The sequence below is a fragment of the Castor canadensis genome, chromosome 14 (assembly GCF_047511655.1).
Source record: "Castor canadensis chromosome 14, mCasCan1.hap1v2, whole genome shotgun sequence".
In the NCBI taxonomy this organism is placed as follows: Eukaryota; Metazoa; Chordata; class Mammalia; order Rodentia; family Castoridae; genus Castor; species Castor canadensis.
Window position 1 is genome coordinate 78,709,016 of NC_133399.1, and position 26,313 is coordinate 78,735,328.

A 26,313-nucleotide genomic window follows, 5' to 3' on the forward strand; every position below is an offset into this window, starting at 1 on the left:
ATATGCTACAGTTAGTTGTTCTCTACAGTAGGTTGAGGGGTGGGGCCCCAAAGATATGTCCACATCCTGACTTCTAGAACCCGTGAGTGCAACCTTATTTGGAGAAGGAGTTTTTGCAGATGCAGTTAAGGACTTCAAGATGAGATCCTGGATTATCTACCTGGGCAAGTTCAATGACAGGTGAAGACGAGACATATACAGAGGAGAAGCCATGTAAAGACACAGGTGGAGGCTGGATTGCTGAAGCCACAAGCCAAGGGACTCCTGGAGGTACCAGAAGCTGGAGGAGGCAAGAAAGATTCTTTCCTAGAGTTTTTGAATGGAATTCAGCTCTGCTAACACCCTGATTTTGGATTTTGGCTTCCAGAACTGTGATAGAATAAATTTCTGTTGTCATAAGCCTCCTGGTTGTGGTCATTGTGACAAAAGCCAAAGGAAATTAATGCACCCTCTATGGGTTATTTCCTTTGTGGAACCATCCATGGAGACCTCTTTCCTTTCATCCACTTTGTCCATGTTTTTCTCTCAAGTCTCCCCCTCCTTTTTACCCTCAGTGCCGGGGATTGAACCTAGCGTGCTAGGCAAGTGCTTTACTACTGAGCTACAGCCCCGGTCCTGCCCATGTTTTTCTGATCTAGGACCAGAAGGCAAATGGATTTCTTTGTACTACTAAGCCCTCAGCTCCTCTCAGGTGGGCTGTCCTTCTGAGCTTCCTTCTATAGCATGAGAGTTTTCTTCCTGAGGAAGAACAGGGAAGGAACTTCCCTGTCATCTTGCAGCTCTTTTGCTAGGGCCAGGTGTGAGTCTGGCTGGAAGAAGAGTGTGTCACTGCTACTGCTGCCTCTTAAGACAGTGTTGACACTGGAGTCCCTGGGCTCCTGAGTGGCCTGAGGGTCCCTGTCAAGCAGGTGTTCTTCTGGGGCATAACCATGTGGGCAGGTGGCTGTATTTGTGCACACAGGCAGGACTGTCTCTGCTACTGCAGGCCTCACATGTGACCATGGGGTCAGGATGTTTTCTCTCCATTCCTATACTCCTACAGGCATCTTTTTATAGTTTTCAGCTAACTTAGGCTTGTTGGCATTCATCTGTCCACGTGAATACTTTGCTGGAGAGCTTAATGTTATTTCCTTCCCATTTGCAAACACTCTGCCTAAGAATCCCTGTTTATGTCTGGAATGGTTTGAGGTCATTCCAAACTTTCTTCTCCCATTGAAGACTGTTGTGACTCTAAGAAAAGAGACACTGTCCCCAGAACTTTGAGCTTTGCTATTGCCTAGTTGGTTTCTTAATCTACTTTGTGTTCCTGAGTCAAACACCTGAGATTGGGTAACTTAAAAAAATTGGGGGCTCACAATCCTGGTTGTTAAAGCATCCAAACAGCATGGTGCCTGTGTCCTGGTGAGGCGGTGTTGATGTTCTTTTGAGGGCAGAGCCTTGTGCTTTAATTAGCAAACACTGGACTCCATTCTCTTAACGACTGCCTCCTCGCCAACTCACCCTAGGGGTCACGGAGGTCACACTGCAGCCACATCCAAGCCATAGCAGTTGGTACTCAGAAAGTGTTCTTGTTTGTGGTGAAGCACTCCAGGGGAAGTGCCCTGAGCATTCCCCAACTATCATTTCACGACTGATTTGTTCAAATTAGAATGCGACCAAGCTCCACAGGCTGTGTTTGGTTTTATGACGCTAAGCTTCTCCCGACCATGGACAGTAACCCTGGCTTTCTGATTTTCCTTCTTGCCATTGCTTTGTTGAAGAGTGGTTCTGGATTTGTACAGATGCTTGCTGTGGTTCCCCTGGACTCTTTACTTGGGAAGGAAGGAGGGAGGCAGCCGCTTCTAGGTTCGTGGTTTCTCTCCTAACTGTGCTTCCTGTTCTGATTATTGTTGTTCTCATTTCACAGTGCAGATCCACCTGGACCCTGCCACTGTTGCCACTCCCCATGCACAGGGATCCTCAGGCAAGGCCTTGCCTTTTCTTCACCTTGATTTTTTTTTTTTTTTGTCGGTAGTGGAATTTGAACTTGGGGCGTCATGTTTGCGGGGCAGGTGCTCTACTGTTTGAGCCACACCTCCAGCGTTCTCCATCTTGGAACAGGGTTGTGTTTGGGTAAACATCAGACCCAGAGCGAGAAGTCCAAACAAAAAGAGCCGACTGATAGAACATCTTACAAATATTGGGGGAAGAGGAGACAGAGGGAAGTGACAGAACTGGTCCCCACGTGGCTGAGGAATGCTTGCTGCCCAGCTTCAGAGAATCTCAGCTGCTTAGCTGAGGCGGCTGTGTCTTCTGCCTCCGACGGGCAGAGGTCAGCATGTGTGGACACAGAGGACTCTGCTGATGTCGTGTGTCCTCCCACACCAGTGTGTATGGCCACCATGTGTGCAGGGCTGGCCTCAGGGGCTCTAAGGTCTGAAGATGCTACAGGGTCTACACGGTCTCCAGCCACTCCCTCCCGGTCCCTCAGAGCACAGCCATCCATGACCAGAATCTCTGTTTCAAAATGTATCTCACCTTCAACCCCTCAGTGTGGTCTTGTTATTTCTAAAGACATCTGTGTTGTGTTTGTTTAGTAGTTTCTTCTTTCTACAATAAGGTCCATGTAGCTTTTTAAAAAATACAGCACTAACGATTTTAAAGTGTACAGTTCAGCGACATTAAGTCTGTTAGCAGTGTTGTTCAGCCATCACCACCATGGACTCCCATGACTTTTTTATCCTTATAACCACTAAACAGTCACTGCCTGTTTCTTTTCTAGCTCATGGCAACCATGAAGCTGCTTTCTGTTCTTAAGAGTGTTGGCTTTTCTGGACATTTCATATAAATGGAGTCATTCAGCATTTGTCCTTCTGTGTCTGGCTTTTTTCTCTCACACAATCTTTTCAGAGTTTACCCACGTGGTTGCATTTGTCAGTACTTTGTTTCTTTTTCATGGCTGAATAATATTCCATTGTATGCATATGCAGAGTTTTGTTTATCTATTCATCAACCGATAGACATTTGGGTTATTTCCATCTTTAGTCTTTGTGAGTAGTGCTGCTATGCATAGTATTATAGTATCAGTTTTATTTATTATTTTTTTGAGACAGGGTTTCACTATGTAGCTCAGGCTGGCCTTGAACTCTCTAGATTGCCTAAGCTGGCCTTGAACTTGTGATCCTCCTGCCTCCATCTCCCCAGTGCTGGGATTCCAGGCATGTACCACCATACCCAGCTGAGGTATCAGTTTTTGTTTGAACACCTATTGTAATTCTCTGGTCATATATCCAGGAGTGAAATTGGTGATATTTCATATTGCCTCTAGCAATATATGAGAGTTCTGTTCTTTAGATCCTCACCAACACTTTTTATGTTCTAGTTTTGATGTGGCTTTTTAATGTGGCTGTTCTGGGGACATGAGGCGCTGGTGGCTGCTTTGCCATTGCTTGGTGGCATGGCATGCAGCATCCTTACGTATGCTTGCTGTGCATCTTTGGTTTTCTGAGAAAGGTCTATTTGGGTCCTTCACCCATTTCAAGAGGGTCTGTGGTGGATATTACTAGGTTCATCAGTACTTTTGTAATTTGAGGATTTCCCCATGGTTTTGTGTGTATGTGCATGCATGCATGTTTGCCTGAATAAATACTTAAAAAGATCTCCCTTTACTGTGCTGACTTTGTGTCTTGTGAGATAGACTTCATACTATGCTACCCCAGAACTCTTTTAATCTAGAAAAAGTACAACTGCAAATTCTTTGGCGTCTGTGTTTTTAAGGAGGAAGCTTTAGCTTGTGGGTGTGCACTCCAGGAAATTCTCCTGTGAAATAAGTTCTTTTTAATTTGTATTCTTTCTCACATGAATATTAAGTGATTTTGTTCTGATTTTTCATGTGCATTGAGAAATAAAATTTCATCCAGTCCTTTTCTGGTCCTCTGCTCTTTGGCCTACCTGAGCAGAGACCCTTCAATAATGGAGGATGGTGCAGAATGAACAATGAGGAATTTAGGAAAAAGTTCCCACTTTCAGTTCTCCTTTATCAACTGACTTTTAAAAATATGATATAATTTTCCCTTTTAATGGTTTTTGGGAACTCTCCAACATTCTGGAACTTTTTCAGTTCAGCCGCTGTGATTGGTTCTATATAGGGGTACTGTATCCCTTTTGGGACAGCTGGAGCCCTTTCTAGATTTCACAGTGTGAGACTGAAGTGGTGGAAATGCCTACCGTTATTTCCTTTCCTTCCCTTTTGTATAGTGCAGGGAGCCCCAGAATGTAAGTCAACAGGCCTGTCATAGGTCAGAGAATCTTCTAGATCTAAAATCTGGGAGACAGAGTGTGGTATGAATGTGGAATCACATGACCTTGGTTTTGAACTTGGACACTTTTAACTATCAGTTCTTTGGTAAAGTAATTTAATTCTGTGCCTCAGTTTCCTCAAGTGTAAAATGGAAAATACACACTTAGCTCATGGGGCAGTTATAAGATAAAAACTGGGCCCCACGTGGACATGTGTAGTCAAATGTATGGTACCACTGACCTCAGTAACACTGGTGCCACCAGAGGGCTGACCCACACAGGTTTCTTTTCACACATGTAGTTTCACTATGAGTGTGACTTTGTTTCTGAAGCATTCATTTCTATCTGGGTGTTTGCCAGGGTTGAATTAAGCAAGTGTGAGTTACCTCCCAGGAAGCAAGAAAAATAGAGATGGCCAGACACTGGTGTCTCATGCCTATAATTACGGCTACTTGAGAAGCTGAGATTAGAAGGATGATGGTATGAGGCCAGGCCAGGCAGTTTGTGAGATCACATCTCAACCAATAGCTGGGGATAGTAGTGTGTGCATTTATCATCCCAGCTACAGCGGGAAGCATAAAATAGGAGGATCGTGGCTGGCCTGGGCAAAAGTCAAGACCCTGTCTCAAAAATAAACAGAGCAAAAAGGGCTGGAGGTGTGGCTCAAGTAGTAGAAATGCCTGCCTAGCAAGAAAGGTCAAGCCCCAGTACTGCCAAAAAAAAAAAAAAAAGAAAGAAAAGATAGAGATGGAGTCTGACACAGGCTTGTATTGGAGGGACTTTACACCAGAGAAGACAGCCATCTCACAATCCTTCCATCTGTGCACTTCTTGCTATTTCTTGCAGGGCAGTGGACCCACAGCGATTAGAAAAATAGACAAAATCTTCTATTTTTGTTGAACACAGAGGCAGATGGGAGATATTTGGTTTCTGTGGCAGTGGCCTCAGATAAACTCAACTTCCCTTTAGTAGAGTGAAGGGGTGTGTGCTGTTTTGGAAAATTACCTCAGGCAGCTGGAGTTAGTATGACCAAATGTGAAGAAGAAATGATAGAATAAGCACTAGAAGTTTTGGTTGGTGGCCAGTTGTCTATAGTGCTACGAAAGAGGAAAGGTACAAATAATGGAGCGTGTTGGTACTTCCCAAGTCCCCACCTTAAGCTTTGGAATACATTCCTGCTCTGCTAGGCTCTGGGAGATTCTGACCCTCCCCCAGAGAGACTGTTAGGATTTGGGATCCAGCCAGGAAATGTATTTGTTTTACAATTGATTTGACTGTAGGCATCCTACAAACTCCCTGATGTTTAGTGGGGAATCTTACAAGCTAGCACTTAAGAACTTTTGTCATGGTTGGCCAAACCCCATGACTGCAGTTCTTCTTTGCCTTCTTTTTTTACAGGAAAAGAAGATTTTCCAGATCCCCTGGATGCATGCAGCTAGACACGGGTGGGATGTGGAAAAAGATGCACCCCTCTTTAGAAACTGGGCAATCCATACAGGTATTAAACTCTGCATCCTTTCCTGAGGCAAGTGGTCCTCTGTCACACATACAAAATATCCTGGCTTATGGCCTCATGAAGATAGCTCTGAAAATCCTTTGACTTGTCCCCAGACTCGTCTAGAATACATGAGTACACACTTCATCACCCAGTGGTGATGTGCCACCCATCCTATAGGTTCTTTGTTCTTAAATTTCCCGTAAATGTGATACTCTGATAAACTCTTCCGGGGTTATCAGGAGGCTATAAACTCATTTGTTCTGGAACTGTAAATGTATTGAATTATTTCCCAAAATGAAGTCAGGAATATATTTATTTACTTATTACAAATTTTAAGTGGGCAGCTGTTTTCTGAGATGTGCTTTTTACTTACTATTTGAAAGCCGGAAATTATTTCTACTTCTCCTGACCTCCCAGCCTTATAGTCTTCCATCTAATTTATGTTGATTCTCCATCCTACCATTTTATTTTTCTCTTAAGCTGTTTTGTAGAACCAGAGTGACCAGCTTGTGCCAGTGTGCCCCCAAACTTTCTAGGTTTTGAAAATAAAATTCCCACATCCTAAAACCCTTCTCAATCCCAGGAAACCACGATGGTCAGTCACTATAGGTAGAGTCTGGAATGAAAAGACTTTTCTGTATTATCTTGCCACTAATACTGTGTTTCCAGAATTTTTTTTTTTTTTACTCTGTGTCTTAATTTTTTCCCCTAGTTTTCTTAACCTTTGGCTATTTTGTTAGGAAAGCATCAACCAGGAGTAGATAAACCAGATCCAAAAACGTGGAAGGCAAATTTTCGATGTGCCATGAATTCCTTGCCTGACATTGAAGAAGTTAAGGATAAAAGTATAAAGAAAGGAAACAATGCCTTCAGAGTGTATCGGATGCTGCCCTTATCAGAACGGCCTTCTAAGAAAGGTAAAGATGTTTACTGACTGAAGAAAGGATTGCTTACTGTATCCCATGGTCTCCTTGTGATTTCTTTAGTTCTGCATCTCTGGTCACTTCAAGCGTAAATTACTTGTTCATACTGTAGGTGATAATTCTGCCCTTACCTAGCTTTGAAAAATGACTTTCAGGGCACCAGAGGCAATAAAAGATATATTTGGAAATCTGATCATGTAAAGATTAAAGCGACAAGTCCATTAAGAGTTTCAGAGAGACTTTAATGTAGGGGACTGTTTCTCCTATATCTTTCATGAATTAATCCAATGTTACTTTTTTGTTGCCACAGGAAAGAAACCAAAGACAGAAAAAGAAGACAGAGTTAAGCACATCAAGGTAATCTTTGGTTGTTCAGAAAGAAAAATCAAACTTGTGACCATATTAGTGATTCATATTCTGTTTCATAAAAACAAGTAATATGATCTCTGTGGAGTGGTTAATCTTTCTTCTTTTGCTATTATGTTTTTATGAGTTTTACATATTTCCCGTTTGGCATGTACACACTTGCAGACACAGGTACACATAGCTCCTGCTTAATCCAATATCACCGAGTCATGAATGAGTGGAGTCACAAGTTCACATGGAGCTTGACAGTCTGGAGCCTTTATCTGGTCACAACTCTTGCCAGCCAGCCAGTCACTTAGTTCCAATGAAACCCCAGCAACCAGCTTATGTCTGATACTACGAAGTAGATTTTTATGTTCTTAAATATATTAAAATGTTTTTAATATATTTATATAAATACATTCCATCAGAGGCCATTAGCTTGGAGACACAGGAGTCAACTCAAGCACTGAATTAATGTGGTCCTGAAGTGTTTTTCTGCTCCACCATAGGCCCCTCCCATAACTCCTGGGGTTTTCTGTAGAGGTGTTGTGTGTGCATGACCCTCTAAGTAGACTAGGTAGTCTGAGCTGTGTTACATTTGAGGATCTTGGTGTATGGATTGAGTAGCGCTTGTTAGACAGAGAAAGAGGAGTCAAATATCCCATGCACAACTGGGGGATGAGCTTCCACTGCTAAGCAAAGAGCAGATGGGACACTCACAGAGTCATAGAGCGCCTAAGGGATGACCTTGTTTGTAGAAGAGACTGAGGTGCAAGAGTTGAGTGGTACATGTCCAAGGTCATGTGGTTATTTAGAACTAAACTTAACCAGGATGCTGAATATTCTGATTTATAATCTATAATAGCTATTAAAAAAAAAGTCCAAATTGTCCAGATAGCACAAAGTTTAAAAACAAGCCAGTAAGTTGAATTTTGGGGGGGAAATGAAATAACTTACTTTAGATGTGTAATTAGACTTGTTAAGGTGGCATCCTTTGTCATCTTCAGAGGACTGGTTCCAGGACTGGCACAGGCACCCAAGTCCATGGGTGCACATGCAGTCACCTTCGTTACATGAGACTTAGGCAAATCATCCTACTTGCTTTAAATTAAACCTCTAGCTTACTCATGATACCTCATGCTATAAAAATGCTGTGTCAATAATTACTATACTGTGTTGTTTAGGGAATAATGATAAGGAAAAAAAGTCTGTATGTGTTCAGTACAGATAAAATTTTTTTTCCCCAGTATTTTCCATCTGTTGGTTGACTACACATATGCGGAACCTGGGATACGGAGTGCTGACTGTTGTTAGACTTGGAGCGAAAACTTTGAGAAACATTAACAGATTTTGAAGGAAAACTTAGATAAACTGTTCAAGGTTCAGAGATGTTTCCCTCTACAGTGGAAAGCTTTTTATTTAGGTAGAGCACTGCAGCAGTGATCCTTCCAGTTTCACTTTCAATATTTTTAGTTTCTGATTTTAACTATAGCACAGTGTAAAGGTCAAATTTTGTTTTAACTTTTTATTGTGGAAAAAATTTTATGCACATAGAAAGGAGGAAAATGAGTAAAATTTACCCATAGACCATCATCCCAATTTCAGCATTAATCAGTTCCTGGCCAATTTTGTTTCATTAGTACCTCCACCTACTTCCTGACTTTTGATATGAAGTCATAGATACTCAACCCATTTTGACTGACAAAAACAATTTCTTATGGCTTAGCTTAATATTTTGAAGCAAATTCTAAACATCATATTTTTTCTTCCATTAATATTTATCTTTAAAAGATAAACACTCTTTAAAATATTATAGTGTCAGAGTGCCTAAAAAATGACAGTATCCTCAATATCATCAAATATCCAGCCAGTGTTCAGATTTCCATTTGCCTTATAAATATTACTACATTTTGTTTACCTGAATTATGATCTATGTAAAAGACCAGGAATGATGGCACATGGCTGTAATCCCAGCCCTTGTGAGACAGAGGCAATGAGGATTGTGAGTTTGAGGCCAGCCCGGGCTTCATAGCAACGCCCTGTTTTGTAAAAAAATGATCCATGTAAGATCCACCTGTAATTTTTGGATATGTCTCTTAAGTTTTGTTTTTAATCTGTAGGTTTTTTTCTGTATCACTTTTTTTTAATTGTAAAAAATCCCCTCCTTGTTAGCCATATTAAGTTTCCCACAGTAGAAGTCATTTAAGACCTACATTTTTTGATTAGTGTTGTTCAGTCAGTCAGAAATGCATAATTTTCTCACAAATATGTGATTTTGAAGAATTTACTGCAATCTTAAATGTGATTGTATCGCTTTTACTACTGTTTTCCAGCATCTAGCTCAGGGACTGCCACAGAACAAATAAATCATTTACACATATTTGATAGCTGAATGGATGCATAAGCATTTGCTGAATGAATATATGTATAAATAAAATAATATGTACGGTGGGAGGGAGGAGTTTTACACAAGATGCAGATTTAATTTTGTGATTGCAGTAAATAGAGAAATAAGAATGGAGTGACACATTCACTTTTCAACATATTTTGCCTTAATACACCCATCAGATTCCATCGAATATCAGATTTCAGTGTACCATTATTTTATGTACCTCTAAGAAAGAAAAACTGCTTCCAGAGGTGATAATTGGCAATCCTATTTCAGGGAGAGGAATGTGATGAAATGTGCATCCTAGAGGTAAATGATATCACATTGGCTTTGTAGTGCCTTCCACGTGGCGCTAACAGGAGCAAGTTGTGGAAGGAACAGTTGTGGTTGGGGCGTAGCCATGTTGGCTGAAGAAAGGAGAGGTTCCCTGTAGGTGCAATCATGTGGGTCAACTTCTATCTCAGCAAAGTCAATGTTATGAAATTGTTGTGAAATAGTTACCACCTCAAATGTGTCCCACAAGGGACATTGTTCATTTGGCAGAGGCAGGTGATTCATCAGACACAGCACAGCTTAACTTTTGAATGTAAATTGATTTGTGTATGTCTTGCAGTCTAACAGTAAGACATGGATCAGGCCAGTGGGCTTTGCAAATTCTATGGTTCACAGCTGCTGAAACCATTGTGTTGACCCAGTGTATCTGCAGAATGTTTCTGAAATTAATTCCCCCAGGTGGCCTGCAACTCTATAGTACACAGACTTTATCATTACTGAGCTATTTATTATACATTACTTTTAGCTGTATGTCAGAATACATAAGCTCTGAGTTTCTATGTCCTGTGCAGATATTCAGCTGGGTTGGACTAGGTAGATTTATTCTACTGAGAAAATCTATCAGTGCATACCTAGTGTAGTAACTGGATTATGGATACTTACTGTTGAGGCAAGCCTTTCCCAGTCTTCAAGTTGAAGTGTTAATTAGCTAACAATGTTTAGGACATGCCAGCCAAGTACCAGAATTTTTCCCTGGATCACTAGGATGGTTTATCTCTGTATTCCATGTTTCCCAGGAACATGGCCACGAAGTAGGTATGGAAGTGACACCTCCACATTCTCTGATAATCTTTTTGTGAGAATATCTTATATACTCACTGAGTCATATTTTACCTGAACTAAACCCTTATATGTAGAGTTAACTGCCTAAGGAAATTAGAACAGGAGAAACAAGACTGAGCAGTACTACACTGCACATTATCAGTGCATATATATGTTTCAGAAAATATCGTGGAACAGATTGCTCTGTGGGAATTCAGACAAGGCCAAAAGCAATAGGATAAAAGAACATAGAACAGGGGTTTATTTGACAATTTTGAGTTCCTCCAAAGGGTGATTATTACTCATCTGATTCCTCTGTGATGAATAGGTTCTTGACCTTTCACATATTGAGGAAGTGCAGACGCAGAGAGGCTGAGTCATTTTCCCAATGTTGCACTGCTTTATGGGAGCTGGAACTTGAATCCGAATTAGTCAACTTCAGAACCTGTGCTCTTTCATTCAGTGCCTTTTGGAAGCTATAGTACCTGAGTCAGGCCTTGAGGGATGGACAGGATAAAATAGCTGTCATTGTCTAGCACCAGGAACATCATGAATGAAGCCTAGAGATTAAAGTTGTTGTTTGATCTTCCCTGGGTGAATCAGGAAACTGGCTTAATTAGAGCCGGAGATTGAGTGAGGGAACAATGGAAATAAAGAACGTGCAGGATGGTAATGAGAATGAATCCTTCCTGCCTCCTAGGGTTGTTTGAAGAACTTCCTAGTAGAGCTGTTAGCTCTGACAAAGACATAAACTAGATTAAAACTCAGTGTGCTCCCTGTCACTGTTCAGAAACAGGCAAATGACCACAGGGCAGGACTGTTACTGTAGCTTTCCCTTCACTGGTTGGAAGAGGTCTTTAGTTTTTAAACTTTAATCAGATGAAAACACATGTCAGCAACCCACTTGAAAACAGATAAACAGAGCTGTCCTGGATGAATCAGGTTATCATGCTTATCCTGCCTACTCCGGTTCTCCTTTTTCTGACTGGGGGCTTTGAAACTGGTGGGCTAAATTATCTCTGTGGATAATTTTATGAAATAAGACACAGTGAAACTCCTTGGAGCAGATTTTTGGAGGATGGTGAAGTTCTTCTGGAGCATAAGGAAGGTCTTTTCCTGTGGTGATTGTAAGGGATGGAGAGGCTGCATTAGCAAGTGTGGACAAAGATGGTGGCCATTTGGATGGAGAAGAAGGCACAGTTCTCCAGAATGTGGAGGAGGACATGGAGTATAGAGACAGGTGTGGATTAAAGAGGAGGTCCCATGGAGGGAGTATTGGGAACGGAGCTTGCTTGTGGAGAAGAGAGTGAGTTCAACCTTGAATGTGTTGAGTGTGAAATGGCAGAAAACCCTGGAAAGCCAATGTTGAAACTAACAGATGCGGAGCTCTGAGAAGTGTTGGAGGTACAAATGTGTTGTCATTTACTCCAGAATGACATTGGAGGCCTTGCAATTTTTGACTTTCTCCAAGACAGAAATTCTGAGACAGACCCCAGGAAGAAGAGGTAGAAAAGAGTGAGCCAAGGAGAAGGGTGAAAAAGGGAGCCAAAGTAAGAGAAGAAAGGGAAGAAGAGAGGGAAGATGGTCTTGTTTCAGGGAAGAAAGAGTACTACACCTTCTGTTCTCTGGCATTGTAGCCACCATGAAGTGTTGTGTGTACTTCTGAGGTCCCATTTCCCAGTCTTCATTAAGTGGTTCAGCTGTCAGCCTGGAATTTTTGTTAGCAGAGAGACTTAGAGATGTCCTTAGATTTGATGTCCTTTGATTGTCCTTGGATGGGGGGGGGGTGGGAAATTATCTTACGGACATTACAGTGGTCCTCAGGAGAGTACAGATGTAGACAAGGGGCTTTGGCCCAGGGATGAGACATATGGACTTGGAACAGCAGACCTTCTGCTGTCCTCTAACTTAGATCCACCCAAAGACCATCCAGCAGGCCTAGCCTTGAGACCAACCAAAAGTAGACTATTTTTACATATTTAAAGAAGTCTGCCTCTGCCCTTAAACGCTCTCTGGTGCTGGTTTGCTTTTGTTTAAAATCTCTTAAACCATAAATCTTAGATTCTAAAACTACAGAAAATGTTCTTGAGCCTAAATATTTGGCAGGGTTCATGCTCCACTGAAGGATCCAGACACAAGTGTGAATTGTTTGGTTTTCTTTGGAGAGAAGCAGTGGGCTTAGGAATCAACAAAGCTATTGGCTGCTTGATTGACAGGAGAGCCTTTCTCTAACATGAGAAAGGGAACAGAGAGAGGAGGCTGGTTCAGGACTCACCAGGCCAGGTTATGATACAGCAGAGTGAGATTGAGACAAAGTAGAAGCGGGGCATTAGAGGACCAGAACAAGCTGCTGGCAGAGGCCAGTCATGACCTGTTCTAGCTCTGTGCACATGTTTCATAGAGAACTCTCACCTCTTTTCTGCTTAGGATTCTTGGAGTTTTAATGTCAGTTAGGTTTCTGTATCCTTTCCTTCTAATCATTTCAAAACCTTTGACTGAGGTTAGCAAAGACCCTTCTCTGCTGGGCCAGGATGGAGGCTCAGGGAGGTACTCCTTACGTTGTACTATACAGTTCACCATCTTTGTCCTTCCCAAATGGCAGTACCAATGAGATGATTTGAAGACTTTGACATTGGCAGAGCAGGGTTGGGAGGACTAAAACCAGGTTTCCATAGTCTGTCAGTGTCCACTGGCAGAATGTACTGCTCCATTGTGAATGTGGGCAGGATACCAGTAGGAATGGGGAGTAAAACCATGACCCATCTAGTTCTGTCTCCATCCCATTGGAATGAGTGCAGAGCACAAGGGTTTAAGACCGAAAGCTCCTGAAATTGAACCATGTTGCATGACCAAAGACTTAGTGCAGTTCTTGTATCTCATCAGGTTAATGGTAGTGTGATCTTGGAAAATTAATTTAGTCCTCTGAGTTATCATTTTCTCGTATGTAAAGTGATAAAAATATCAGTTGCCACTAATTAAACTGCAGCTCATGTGGAACACTTAGAACTCTTCAACTGGGAAGTGGAGCTAATTTAGATGTTTGAATATATGCAAGTCTGACTATCTCGTTACTTTGATAAGAAATCTAGAAACAGAACAAATAAAAAAAGATAGCAAAAGAAAATCATAAGCAGTTCTTTCCATAATTTTTTCAGATACCTGTACTTAGTTCCTTTTCAGGATACCTGTACTTAGTTCCTTTTCAGGAAATGGAAGGGGAATGAGGAAATGTGGGGCATGGTTTGGGAGCGGGAGAAGGAGGCCATTGAGGTGGCCATCAGTAAGGAAGGTACCTCTGGAGAGGTAGAGAACTGAGTCAGTGTGAGATAATACAGGCTAGCAAGAAGGCAGGGGGCAGAGATGTCAAATATAGACCTGAGACAATGGAAGTTGTGAAAACAACATTGGGTGTGAAAGAACAGAGCTTGATCAGTGACCTTTGATGGTAGCGAACTTTTATTTAATGGTAAGTGCCATGAAGTATATTGATCCAATTTAATCTTTAATCGTCCCTAGGACATGGATTGTGTTAATTGTCCTCAGTTTACAGTTGTCCACAGTGCCCTAAGAGAGGCTTAATGAGGTTAAATCAGGGAGCAGTGGGGACACCAGGCTTTGTCACCTGGTCTGTCTGATTCCAAAGCCCAGGCTCTGACTGCCCCTCTGGGAATTGGATTCTGTAAATGAGGTGGAAGGGATTGGCTGTACTCAGCCAATGCAGATCCTTGTTCTGTATGCATTAGCGAATTAGAGATAGAAAAACTCCAGCAAGGTGAAAGTAAAAAAGATTTATTTGCCAAGAAGAGAAAGTAAAAAGGCCACTCTTAAGCTGAAGGGTGCTTCAAGCAGTGGGATCCCCTGGTGCCCACCCCACCCCTGAGTGGGAAGGCTCTTTCCTTGTCAGGTGTCATGGTTCTTTTTCTCCCCAGGGCAGCAATCCATGGGCAGCTGTTTCTGGGCTGGGACTCGCTGCTTTCAGCCATTCTCAGATGCAGCTCCTCCCAAAATTCTGGTGATCTCTGTTTTAAGGCCGCCATTCTAGCGCTTCTTTCAGAAGTGAGACCGTAGGCACTTACAAGAGTACAGGCAAGGAGATGAGGTCAGGACAGGCAGACAATCACTCAGAAGTTTAGCTATAAAGGAAGGGAAATGATGGTGACTAAAGCAAGTGAGTTTTTTGGAAGTTAAAGAGAGAAGAGTACAAGATGCTGGGGGAGAAAAGGGTCAAAATGCTACCCAGTAGGGCTGTTCTTTATCCTTCCTGATGCCTGACCTTTGGTACAGCTAGTAAGCCATACACACACACACACGTATATACACTATCTGCAAAATAGATTTTTAAGATTAGCTGAATGGTAAGGCTATGCCTTTGAAGCTTTGCTTGGCATGGTGGTAGCTTGCTAGGTGGGATGGTGTTTTTCTTCCTTGCCTAAGTGGTCTTGCTAAGTTTTTTTGGGGGGTAGGGGGAAAGACTTTCATTGATTCCAAGTAGTGCATGTACAAATTGGTAAGAATATCCACGATGTCTTAACTAGTTGTCCACTAATCTTAACTTTTTTCTTTTTTGAGGCACTGGGGTTTGAACTTGTGCTCACTGGGCAACCACTGTACCACTTGAGCTATCTCCCCAGCCCTTTTTTGCCTTAATTATTTTTTTTAATGTCAGAAGGGTAATGTGCCCATGTTATAACAAGGTTTGAGGAAGGCACATGTTACACAAAGGTGTGAACACAGTCATCACACTTACGAGCCAAAAAAAGGATCAGCCTTACTTATTTTTCAGACAGGGTTTTAAGGGGTTTTTTTCGCTGGGATGGCCACAGCCCTCAGTCTTCCTACCAATACTCCATGGAACTGGAATTACAGACATTAAACACTGCACCTGACTTATTTTGAGATCTAGCTTTTTTCCAGATTGACCTTGAACCATGATTGCTGCCTCCTGAGTAGCTGTGATAGCAGATGTCAGCTACTGTGCCCAGCCACACTTGACTGTTCAAAGCACAGTATTATCTACCTCCATGTTTCTCTGCTCCCAGTCCTGTGTTCCATTTTGGATCCTCAGGAGTTTTCCTGTGTGGTTCAAAGCAGATGCATTCAGTCCTTACTTTGGGCACTATTCTCATCAAAGTGTACCTCAGGACTGACTTTCCTGGAGCTGGTTGGTACTCTCAGAAGTGGAGGGTTGAAGTACACTTGAATAAAGCCAGAATTCAGAGCCATTATAAGAAAGAATTTGTTCTCATTTCATTAGTATGACTGTGTAGCCCCTTGGGCAGGATGAGATATTCAGGCACAAGAAGGGCCTTTATGTGAAGCTGTGAGTGTAGGGCTACCCAGCTGGCCTTGGGGCAGAGAGAGGAAGACCTTGGCTGTGAGTGTGGCCCACGTTATCAGCCAGCCACTCAGTGTAGGATGTTCAAGTGGTCAGAGTCCACTGCTCAGCATATCCAAGAAGTCAGCCACACCTTCCTCCAGGCTCCTGCTCTTGGCCAATCCTTGAGGGAGAGCTTTTCCTAAGAAGTAACTACAAGTAGTGACACAACTCCTCCTGAGAGAGAGGTCCTGGAATGAGTCCTTTAGAGCGCTCCCTTGGAGAAGGAGGACTTGGAATGTTTGCAGTGCAGTACCTCACACAGACAGCTATGCAGCTCTGCTTAACCCCAGAGCTGTTGTCAGCACTTCCTAGAGACAAGCCAGGTGTGCGGGGGCCATTTCTGTGAGGGAGCCTGAGAAGCACTGAACAGCCAGCTTTTCAACTCTAGTCTAACTGAAAGAGGCAGGGGATGCATGAATGATAGGTTAGACATGAATGACTAACCCTAACATTAAAGAAATTAGACAGAGGGTAGAATTGAAGCTAAGAAAAGGGAGGGAAAGGAAGTGTTCTCAATTCTTGTTTTCTTTTCTTCTCCCTAGCAAGAACCAGTTGAGTCATCTTTGGGGCTTAGTAATGGAGTAAGTGATCTTTCTCCTGAGTATGCGGTCCTGACTTCAGCTATAAAAAATGAAGTGGATAGTACGGTGAACATCATAGGTAAAACTGTTTTGCCATCTTATTTCTTATACACATGAACAGTCCTCCAAAGTCTAAAATTTGTAAAACAGTGATCTTTAAGTAAGAATCAGTAGGAAGAAGTCTTGGAACCATCTCCGGATACAAGTTCTACTCCCCAAATTTCAGGCCTTTGAGTATCAGATAAAGGAATTTAGCCAGGTCACCCCAGGAGAAGAAAGCCAAGAGTGAGAGATGTTTCTTCCCCAGGGGCTCATAGTTAGCAGCCCTTAATCTTTCATTATTTACTCACGTGGACAAAAGTGCAATTTGTTGAATTTGGGTATCGGGCACAGTGAAGATTACCCTTGGAGTCCACTTAGTGACTATTCCATGCACACTTGCCACAGAGGTGGTGCTCATTTTACAGGCAAAGAAACTGAGGCACAAAAATTCAAAGGGCACAGTCTGATTCAACAAGCGTTGAGTATCTTCCACATTCTAGACTCATACTCTGAGCAGGAGGTAGATGGGGCACAAGGGAGCCCCGGCTCCTATTTTCATGGAGTAACACAGACAGTATCAGATAAACCCACAGGTAAGTCCAGCATTCCCCTTTGTGCTAAATACTGCAAAGGAAGAGAGCAGAGACAAGAGAGAATAACCTGTAACCTGATTTAGATTGGGAAGTCTCGGGAGCTTGACTGATGTCTCTTTGCTTCTGGGTGTGTGAGGAGCAGCTGGTGACGTGGGTAGGAACTCACTTAGGGAAACAGAAAGGAATCCATTGTGGCATAGAGTAGCACAAAATGAGGTCCCCTTACAGAAAGGAAGGGGACATATGGGAGCCTCTACAGGCCATGGGAAAGAGGTTTTATCCCAAATTGCTAGAGGGAGTGTTTGCAATTAGGGAGGGGGGTATTAGGATTTGAACTCAAGGTCTAGACTCACTAGGCAGGTGCTCCATCACTTGGGCCATTTCTCAGCCTTTTTTTCTTTGGTTATTTTTTAGGTAAGTTCTCAAGTTTCAGCAGGGGGCTGGCCTTGGACCTGGATCCACCTACTTATACCTTCCTCATACCTTAGATAACAGGCACATACCACCATAGCCGGCTTACTGATTAAGATGGGATCTCACTAACTTTTTGCCAGAGTTGACTTGAACCAAAAAAATACTGATTTCTGCCTCCCACATAGCTGGGATTACAGGAATGAGCCACTGTATCTGGCTACAAAAATATTTTTTTAAATTAAAGATAACACAGACAGTAAAGTGCCCAAGTGCTTTATACACATCAATATAACTACCACCTCTTGCAGGGTTTTAGGCAAGGCGGTGACAAGCCATGAATCTCAGTAAATTCCCTCTGGAATGCTGTAGAAAATAGACTTTGAGAACTACATGCAAGAATGAAGGCCTGGCAGTGAACTTAGCTTGACAGTCCACCCAGAACCCAGAGGTGGGGCTTTGTGATCTTCAAGTACCTTTTGGTCTGTGACACTGCTCCAATCTGGGTTTCTGATGTTGATGAGAACCAGAGAGATCAAACAGCTATAAAACAAGCCTCTTGGCCTTCATTTCTGGATTCTCAGTGGAACACTGACAGGAGACCACATGGGGACAGATGTCAATATTCTCTCATTCCTTTTGGTTTTGGAATTTTGGAAGTAGAATCATGTATGTGAGGAACACCTTGAACCTTGACATTGTAATAGAGTGCAGTGTGAGGGAAGCATAGACAAGCCCTCTCAGCCAACACCCAGGCTTGATACTTCCACGTAGAGACCTTTGGTTCTACAGTAGATTTTGAGCTGAGAGGAGAATCAGAACTCAAGCTCCCTACCACCCCACCGGCCAGTGAGGAAGCGAAGGGCTTCTGGGTGAGGGACTCACTATCTAGAGTCTCCTCGACCTGGGTCCCTTCTTCCCATGACCCAAGTGTTTTACACATGCACAGTGTCTGTCCTTGTTATGGCTTCTGCCCTTCCTGGTTCTTCATTTACCTTAGCTTTCTTCATAGGCAGTCTCTGCCTGGAAACTGCACGCATGCCCATTGAGCCCTAAAAAAAAAAGGAAGATGTTTGTCAAAACTCCAGGCACATTTTCTTAACACACCTTATTTTGAATGAGTTGGTTGGTTCCTGGAGTTCCCCTTCATTTATGAGGTGACATCAGCCCCAGATGACATGCCAAACCAAAGTCAGAGTTGCACATGGTTTTCCTTACCTGTTTTTAAGGTTATGTTTCTATTTCTAACTGACAAACAGTATTTATGTGTGTATTTGGGATACAATGTGATGTTTTGATCTATATAAACCTTGTAGAAAGAATCATTTGTCACCTCACCAACTTACTCTTTTTTGGGGGGTTTGGAATGTTTTAAAAATCTCCTCTTTTGATAGTTTTGAAATACACATTGTTATTATCTCTGGACATCATGCAGTGCAATAGCTCACAAAAACTTATTTCTCAGGTATAAATGTGACTCTGTACCCTTAGGTCAACATTTTTCCTTTCTCCCACCACCTCCTCAGCCTCCAGTAATCACCTTTCTTTTCTCTGTTTCTATAAGTTTGACTTTTCCACCTATGGGTGGATGATACCTGGGTTATTTCACTGAACAGGTCTTCCATATCCATCCTACATATTTTTTAATCATTATGGTTGAGTCTTCAGTGTATAAGTTTCTGTCAGTTTGATCATTCTTTGGCCTTTTGGTGGTACTGGGATTTGAACTCAAAGCCTCACGCTTGCTAGGCAGGCACTCTACCACTTCAGCCACTTTACAAGTCCTTCTTTGCCCTTTTGTGTGATAGGCACTACCTGGAGCTGATGTGAGTTTAATGAGTTGATACTCTCTTTTTTGGGACAAACAGAATAGTCAGGTTTGGTTACAGAATCATCTACTGGTTTAAATGACTCTCTTCCTGGTCTTTATAATGAATAGCAACAAAATGGGCTCAAACACATCTTTCTCATTGGTAGCTTTTCTGAAGGTGTATAATTCTAGATGAATTATAGAATTCATATAAAGTAGTCAGAGAGAAGACGATCTGTGACCAGGGTTCATGATAGTGTATCCAAGCCTTTAAACCCTTCACAAGCTTGTGATTATTAATTAGTCTTCTTGGTCTTTGTGATTTGTGGATGAAAATGAGAAATGCAGGGATGTGACTGTCAAAGCCATTGAAGCATTTGAGATAGTCTCTCTCTTTACCTTACAAAATAGTGTGTTTTTAAATGACCCTGTTTCTTGCTTTCTGTTCACTCCAGAAACCAGATTTCATTTCAGTTTTGTGTTCGGGCTCCAAGATGAAAGCTAGAAGGGGTTTTCATTTCACTTCTATGAACATGCATTTATAAGATTAAAACTGATGGCTGAAATGAATACTTAATATGATAGTCTTTTATATGTTGTCTGGAGGCTCTTTAGCTAGGAAACTGGATTGAAAGTCAATAACTGAATTCAGTGGAGGCCAGCCACCAGTCCATTTTTATTCTGAACAGAGGTGGCTGTTTTTGTAAGCAAAAGCGGTATGTACAAAATGTGAATTGTACTGTTGCCCTGACAAATGGGCTTGTGCTGCATTGCTGCAATTTTTTGCTTTTATTCTTGCCACAGTTCACCGCAGGGGCACACACATACACACAGTTGTCAGAGGTCTGTGTCCTGTTCTTGCCATCTTCTCTGTAACAGCTGGAAGTACTTCCAGCCAGCCAGGTGTGCACACCAAAAAGGAGCGTGGTGTTTTCATGCTGGAACATCTTCATAGGTTTCTTCACTCCTGCCTGGTCAAGTCATAGGTTGAGCACCCAGAAGACCCATCCCTGCTTTCCCTTTAAGAGGAGTGGGGAGGGACACCTCCTTTTTTTTATTTTTACTTTAGCACTGCATTTTTGTTGGGTGTGTGGCTGCTTCTGTGTTTAGAAAAGGAAGAGGCCGGCCACATGTTGAATTGTTCTAACAGTACCCAGCTGGCCTCCTGCCCACGTAGCAGTGCTTCTGCTGAGCTGTGTGGAAATGATCTCCAGGCCAGAACGAGGAGTCTGCAGGTGCAGACATTCTGCCTGACTTGCCTGGCAGTGCTTTACAGCCCCATTGTGTTTCTTGATAAAAGGGGACTCTACCCTTCAATAAAGCAAAGATCGCTGGCCTGGAGACAAGGGAGACTATTCAGCTCTTTCAAGAGCAAAAGCAATCCAGAGCAACAGATGTATAGCAATCAGGAAGTAATGGAGTTTGCATTTTGTCTTAATTTATGCCGAAAGTGCACCTTTGAGGACATTCTGTTGTTTTTTTGTGTTTTTTTGTAAATTGCTTTCAATTTGACTAACTTTATCTAAAGTGACGCTTAAATACCTTTTTTGGCCCAGTCTAGAAACCCAGGTATGGACAAAGGGGCGACCAAAGGAACGAAAGAACAGACTCACAACTTAGAGACCAACTTTGGGGTCCCTGTGTAGGAAGCTTAGGGAGAAATCAAGGTTGGGAGTCTCCAGTACCAAAATTCATGTGATATGAAGATGGCCAAAGGTGCAATAATCCTGGGCCATTGGTGTGTTGAGCCTTTCCTATTTCCATTGCTCCTTCTTGTTTTTGCCATGTTCCTGGTACTTGAGGTGTGAAATTCCAACCCCAAATAAAAAGTCACTTGAGTAGGTCTTTACATGGAGAACACCCCCTCTCAAGAGGTCTCCCATGCTCCTTTGCAGTGAGTTAACAGCTGTGCCCAGGAACTTCTCCTGAGAAGCTTGAGCTATCCCCCTTTAGGAATAGAAGCCAAATTCATCAGGACCCTGGAAAACTCTTAACAACATTAAACAACATGTGAGAGGTGAACCAAGATACTTTGGTAACCTCAGATACAGAAGTGATAGTATCTTTTCTTCTTCTTTGGTAGACTGGTTGTCACAGTCCCATAGTAGGACAGTCTCCATGTGCTGACCAGCTCTGGGCAGTAAAGTTTGTCTGTGGCTTTTAAAAACCTTATGAGGTTTCCATTTACTTAAGAAACTTGTCATCTTTTTATGAGACTATATATTCTCTTCTCCTTCCCCGTTACTGCTATCTCTTCCCTGTTGATAATTAACTATGAAATCCTCCCATCTCTCTTCACCATGTGTCTCAAACTCATCTTCAAGGTCAGACACTATTTCTGCCTTCTGGTGTCATACCATGGCTCTCACCTGGGCTCTGCTTCCATTCTTCTCTCTCTTGGTTCATTCCTCAACCACAGAGTGCTTATTGAACATGTCAATATTACCATGTCACCAGTGCCCCCAAGGCAAGACTTGAGTCTCCCCCTCATTTCTGGCATCACCTGGTCCCTGCCCACCACTTTTCTACCTGGTTTTGAGCTTGGATTATTCTGAACAATTGAACCTGTACGTGGCAAGCTGCAGAGAAGGTGAGGTTGGTGGTGGCTTTCCTTTTGGTTCATAGCTAAGTGAAGCTGCCAGCCCAACACGCCTTACCCAAGTTTCTGCTCTGCTGACACTCAAGACTGACAAATTGTCTACTGAGAAGACTTGTCTGCTCCCATTTTTGTAGCGCATGTAATGCTGTGTTCTCACAGGGTAAAGAGACCACTGCCATACACTTGCTTCCTCCTACACCTATCTCAACCTGCTGGGGCAGGCCTGCAGCCAGCCTATACAAGGACAGACCCTTGTGCCCCACCTTCCTACCCCATTATGACTGTCTCTCTTACCATTGTTCTCAAACCAATGGTGGCTGTATTTTATAAAATACAAACAATGGTTGTCTTTTATAAAGACAAGAGCACTTGATTAGATGTTAAAGGACTAGACCTACACTGGATTCTAGACCTATGCTGATGTTTTTTATTTACTATGTGATCTTGGGCAAACTCTCTGAGTCTCATTTATATATAAATTGCAAATAATATTTTATATCATTTCTAAAACTGAAGCATTTTAAATTATATGTAGCATGGAAATAATAATATTGTTCCTACCCACTTCATAGAGTTCTTGTGAGGATCAAATGAGATACACAGATAAATCATCCTCTGACTGAGTAAAATTTGGTAAAAAAAATGTGATTATGATATTACCAAAATCAAATTAAAGTATATCTGAATAGGAAAAGTAGCTTGCACCTATGTCATGCTGTCAGGTCTGGCATTAACCGTTTCATACTCTCAGGGTCAAGGGTAAATTTCTCCCTGTGGTTCAGTGCTGATGGCCTGATTTTCTGTGCCCTACTAGTAAGTTTAATCTTTTGCCCTGCAGTCACCTGGGTGATGTGGGCAATTTACCTGGCCTCTGGGTTTCAGCTTTTTCTTCTGTAAAATAATAGAACAAAGCTACCTTGAAGGGCCTTTCTGTTTCTGGTAGTCTCAGCTTTTGAGCACTTTCTCTGAAGCAGGGGGGCAAGCTGCTTTCTCAGGTGGAGCCCTATACTAAGTCAACAATTGTTAATAGAGTAAGAATGACCTTTTAAGCAGTCAAACCGGTCCGTCCGTCAGTGACCAGCCATGAATAATATTGTTGTAATTCTTAGCAACTAGATTCAGATAGAATTACGGTCCTGTGGGTGACTTTGCCTTATGTGCCGTCCTTAAGAAGGTAGAGGAGCTTGGTGGGCTTCTAGCTTATCTAATCATTTGAGAATTTCCCTGGTACCCAACAGAGAGCCATTTAAAAGAAATTTCGATGTTGATTATGAGCCCAAAGATTCATTATGGTGAGATTTGAAAGTTTTATCCTAAGAGGTTCATAGAAAGCCAAGAGCAGCTCTGCTTGAGCATTGTTAAAACGTTCATTAAGGGAGTCTGTAGGGCAAAGGAGTTGAAATTTGGGATCAGATAAAACTGACCTTGAGTGCCATGTACTGGCTAGCTGACCTGGACTTACTTATTTAGCTCTCTCCTGATGTGATTATTTCATTCTATCTAAAATGGGGGTCAATGATTATTTCTTTCTGTCTAAAATGGGTCTTCCTAATAGAACTGGGAGGTTTGAGGGGCAGGGAGAGGCAAAGGGATGTGCTCAGAAATCTAGGTTTTTATGGTTATTCTTTAACAGTCAGGGTACTGTCTAGCACCCAGAGGACTGTGTCTGAGCACATCCAGAGAACACCCTCAGAGGCTAGGACTTCTCTGCTTCCCTTCAGAAAGTTTGTTAAGTGTCCTTACTGGTGTTTGGATGGAGAAAGTGCTCACCCCTCAAAACAACCCACCCCTCTGGGGGATGTTTGGCCTCAGGAATGATGTGATTATATAAACCAGGTATCCAGATCTTAGCCCAGAAGACAAAAACTTGTCTTTCTGTTCTAGTTACCAACATTCAGGATACATTAAATTTTGAGTACAGGTGTTTATCTGCTTTTTTTTTTTTTTGCCTTATGTCATGTATATTAAGTGAAATACAGTAAAATTAACCTTTTTAGGTGTGTAGTTCTGTAAGTTGTGACAGATGCACTCAGTGTGTAACCAGAACCATATTCAGTAGAACATTTTTGTCACCCCCAAACCTTTTCTTCCCCAACAACCTTAGCAACAGTGTAGCCTGGTATGTCTTTATCCCTTTTACTGGTTTAAAAGAACCCACTTGCCTGAACTGTTAAAATTTTCTAGACAGCATTAACTGTCACAGTCCGTACTTTCAAATTGTCATGAACTCCCGCAGGACTCTGGCTTCAGTCACTGAGCCTGGATCCCTTCAATCATTATTCAGCAGAGATTTACTGAGCTCCTTTTGGTGTCAGCCATGGGCATGTGTCAAGATGGGTACAAAAAGTTCTAATGCTGGTTCTCAGCATTCCGGAGCCATAATTAGCTTAAGGAGATGTCACATGCACAAATAAAAAGTTCAGTGAGGACATGCAGACAATACCAGCAGGTAGAAACCAAGTAATGCCACAAGGTTGGGTCACAGTGTAGTTTGGGCTAAGCTCCAAGGACAGGGAGGGAGAGGCACTGAGAGGAAAGACAGGTTAGTCTGTGCAAGAGGATCAGGAAGAGCGCCAAAAGGCATTCTAAGTAGTGCCCATTTCTTGACCTCCCACCTCACAGTACCCTTGTTCAAGTCTGCAGCTCCTCCAGCTGGAAAAATTCTTCACTTCCTCAAGTTTATCATAGGGTTTTTCTTACCTTGCCTCCCTTCTTTTACTTTTCACTTTTTCACTGCCTCCAGTTTACTCCCTAGATTATTATGTGCTGGCCTGTTGCCCACAAGACTTCTTACAAACCCAATGGTGTCTCCATTGTTTGTCTCCTGCCCCTCCTAGTACTGGATAACTGTGTCTGCCAAGCAGGTACTCCAGAAATCTGTTAGCTGAACAACTGAACTGGTCATTGTGGAGAAGAACAGTGAGTGAAAGAATCCGTGGGCAGAGCAAAGGGACAGAATACAGAAGGTACTTGAGCTGCTGCCATTGTTTTTAGTCCTAGGGAACTTGATGTCACTGTTAGGAGTGACAGTGCAAAGGAGAAAGGAGTGTTGGGAGTGGTGGAAGTTAAAGTGGCTTTGATTTAAGTCAAGCTTATGTAAGCTATCCATTTCCTTAATGTTCAGGGCATCACTTGTACACTTCCCCCGACCCATACACACATTCTCTCTCCTCCCCACCCCCCTTTCTCCCTCTCTCACTGGTTTCTGACTCCACCCAACTGCTTCATAAAACTTGGGACAAGATAGGACTTTGTCTTGTTTTCCTTCTATTTTGTTTTCTTGGGAGAGGCAGGAGAAACTTGAGAGAGGTCAGTGCTGGCACTCAGTCCAAGTCCAGTGAACGGCATAATTGATGCCCTTACACTCAAATAGGATAGTACAAAGGCTGAAATAAGAATTTGGGAGTCTGCCTGCCATATATAGCCTTCCTTTCTTTGATTTAATTATATCCCTTCCAGCATCCAATTTCCCTTCTCTTCTGTGTGCTATGGATTTGTGAACTCTTTTTTATCACATCCCCAGTCTCCTTTCTCAGCCTCTTCTGTGACTCTCTCTCTTTATTAAAGATCTCTGAATTCCCACCGCCCTCCAAAACCTTCCCTGAGTGGAAGTCAGATAATATTCTCATCATCCCTTCAAAGCAATTAAAACAGGAACTTACAAACAAAAATACTGCAGCAAATGAGATATTTTGAATGACTGAGAGAAGAGCCCATCCATGATAGCTGACCTCTCAAGGAGACTGGAATGTGGTCCCTTCCTGCCCAAATTGAACATTTTGCAATTACAAAAGGATGAGAAAATGAAAAGAATGTAGAGCTCTGCACAGAATCCGTGCTGTGTGAGTTTGGATAAGTCACTCTAACTTTCTGTGCCTCAGTTTCTTCATCTACATCAGTATAATAACATTTTCCCTGTTCTCATGGGTTAAAATATTAAAATATCTTGTACATGTATGAGCATAACATTGATTAAGGTGGTAAAGTGCTCTGGGGACCTTGAGAAGACATACTTATTACCATGCTGTTATGTTCTTTATTAATTGGAGCCAATTGTCAGGGACATCTCATCCAGTCAGTTGCCAACAGTAATATAAAGTCAATTCTGTTTAAAATTAGAACAGCTCATTAGGGACATTCAAATTCAAGCCACAATGAAATACTATTACTTAACCTAAAAGAATGACTAAAATAAAAAACAGTAACTACACCAAATGCTGGCGAAGATGCAGAGAAATCTGACCGCTTAGACATTGCTGGTGAGAATGTGAAGTGTACAGCTACTCTAGGAAACAGTTCAGTGGCTTCTTAAAAAACTAAACATGAAATTCCCATACCAGCCAGCAATTGCAGTCTTGAGTGCTTATCC

General features: G+C 42.3%; 1 protein-coding gene and 1 non-coding gene across 9 annotated transcripts in view; one reads left to right on the forward strand and one right to left on the reverse strand.

The window, feature by feature from the left end:
* The window catches only part of Irf2 (interferon regulatory factor 2), a 120,025-nt gene that overhangs the window by 82,559 nt on the left and 11,153 nt on the right, over positions 1 to 26,313 (forward strand). For all 8 annotated transcript variants that reach the window (XM_074054876.1, XM_020176285.2, XM_020176287.2 and 5 more), the window contains exons 3-6: positions 5,677 to 5,776; positions 6,517 to 6,693; positions 7,010 to 7,056; positions 16,451 to 16,568. In XM_074054876.1, the coding sequence (XP_073910977.1) occupies positions 5,677 to 5,776; positions 6,517 to 6,693; positions 7,010 to 7,056; positions 16,451 to 16,568 (442 nt within the window). The remainder of the gene's footprint in view (positions 1 to 5,676; positions 5,777 to 6,516; positions 6,694 to 7,009; positions 7,057 to 16,450; positions 16,569 to 26,313) is intronic.
* LOC141417158 (small nucleolar RNA U13) lies at positions 15,192 to 15,294 on the reverse strand. The gene has a single exon (XR_012441761.1). It is a non-coding gene; the product is annotated as a small nucleolar RNA U13 (small nucleolar RNA).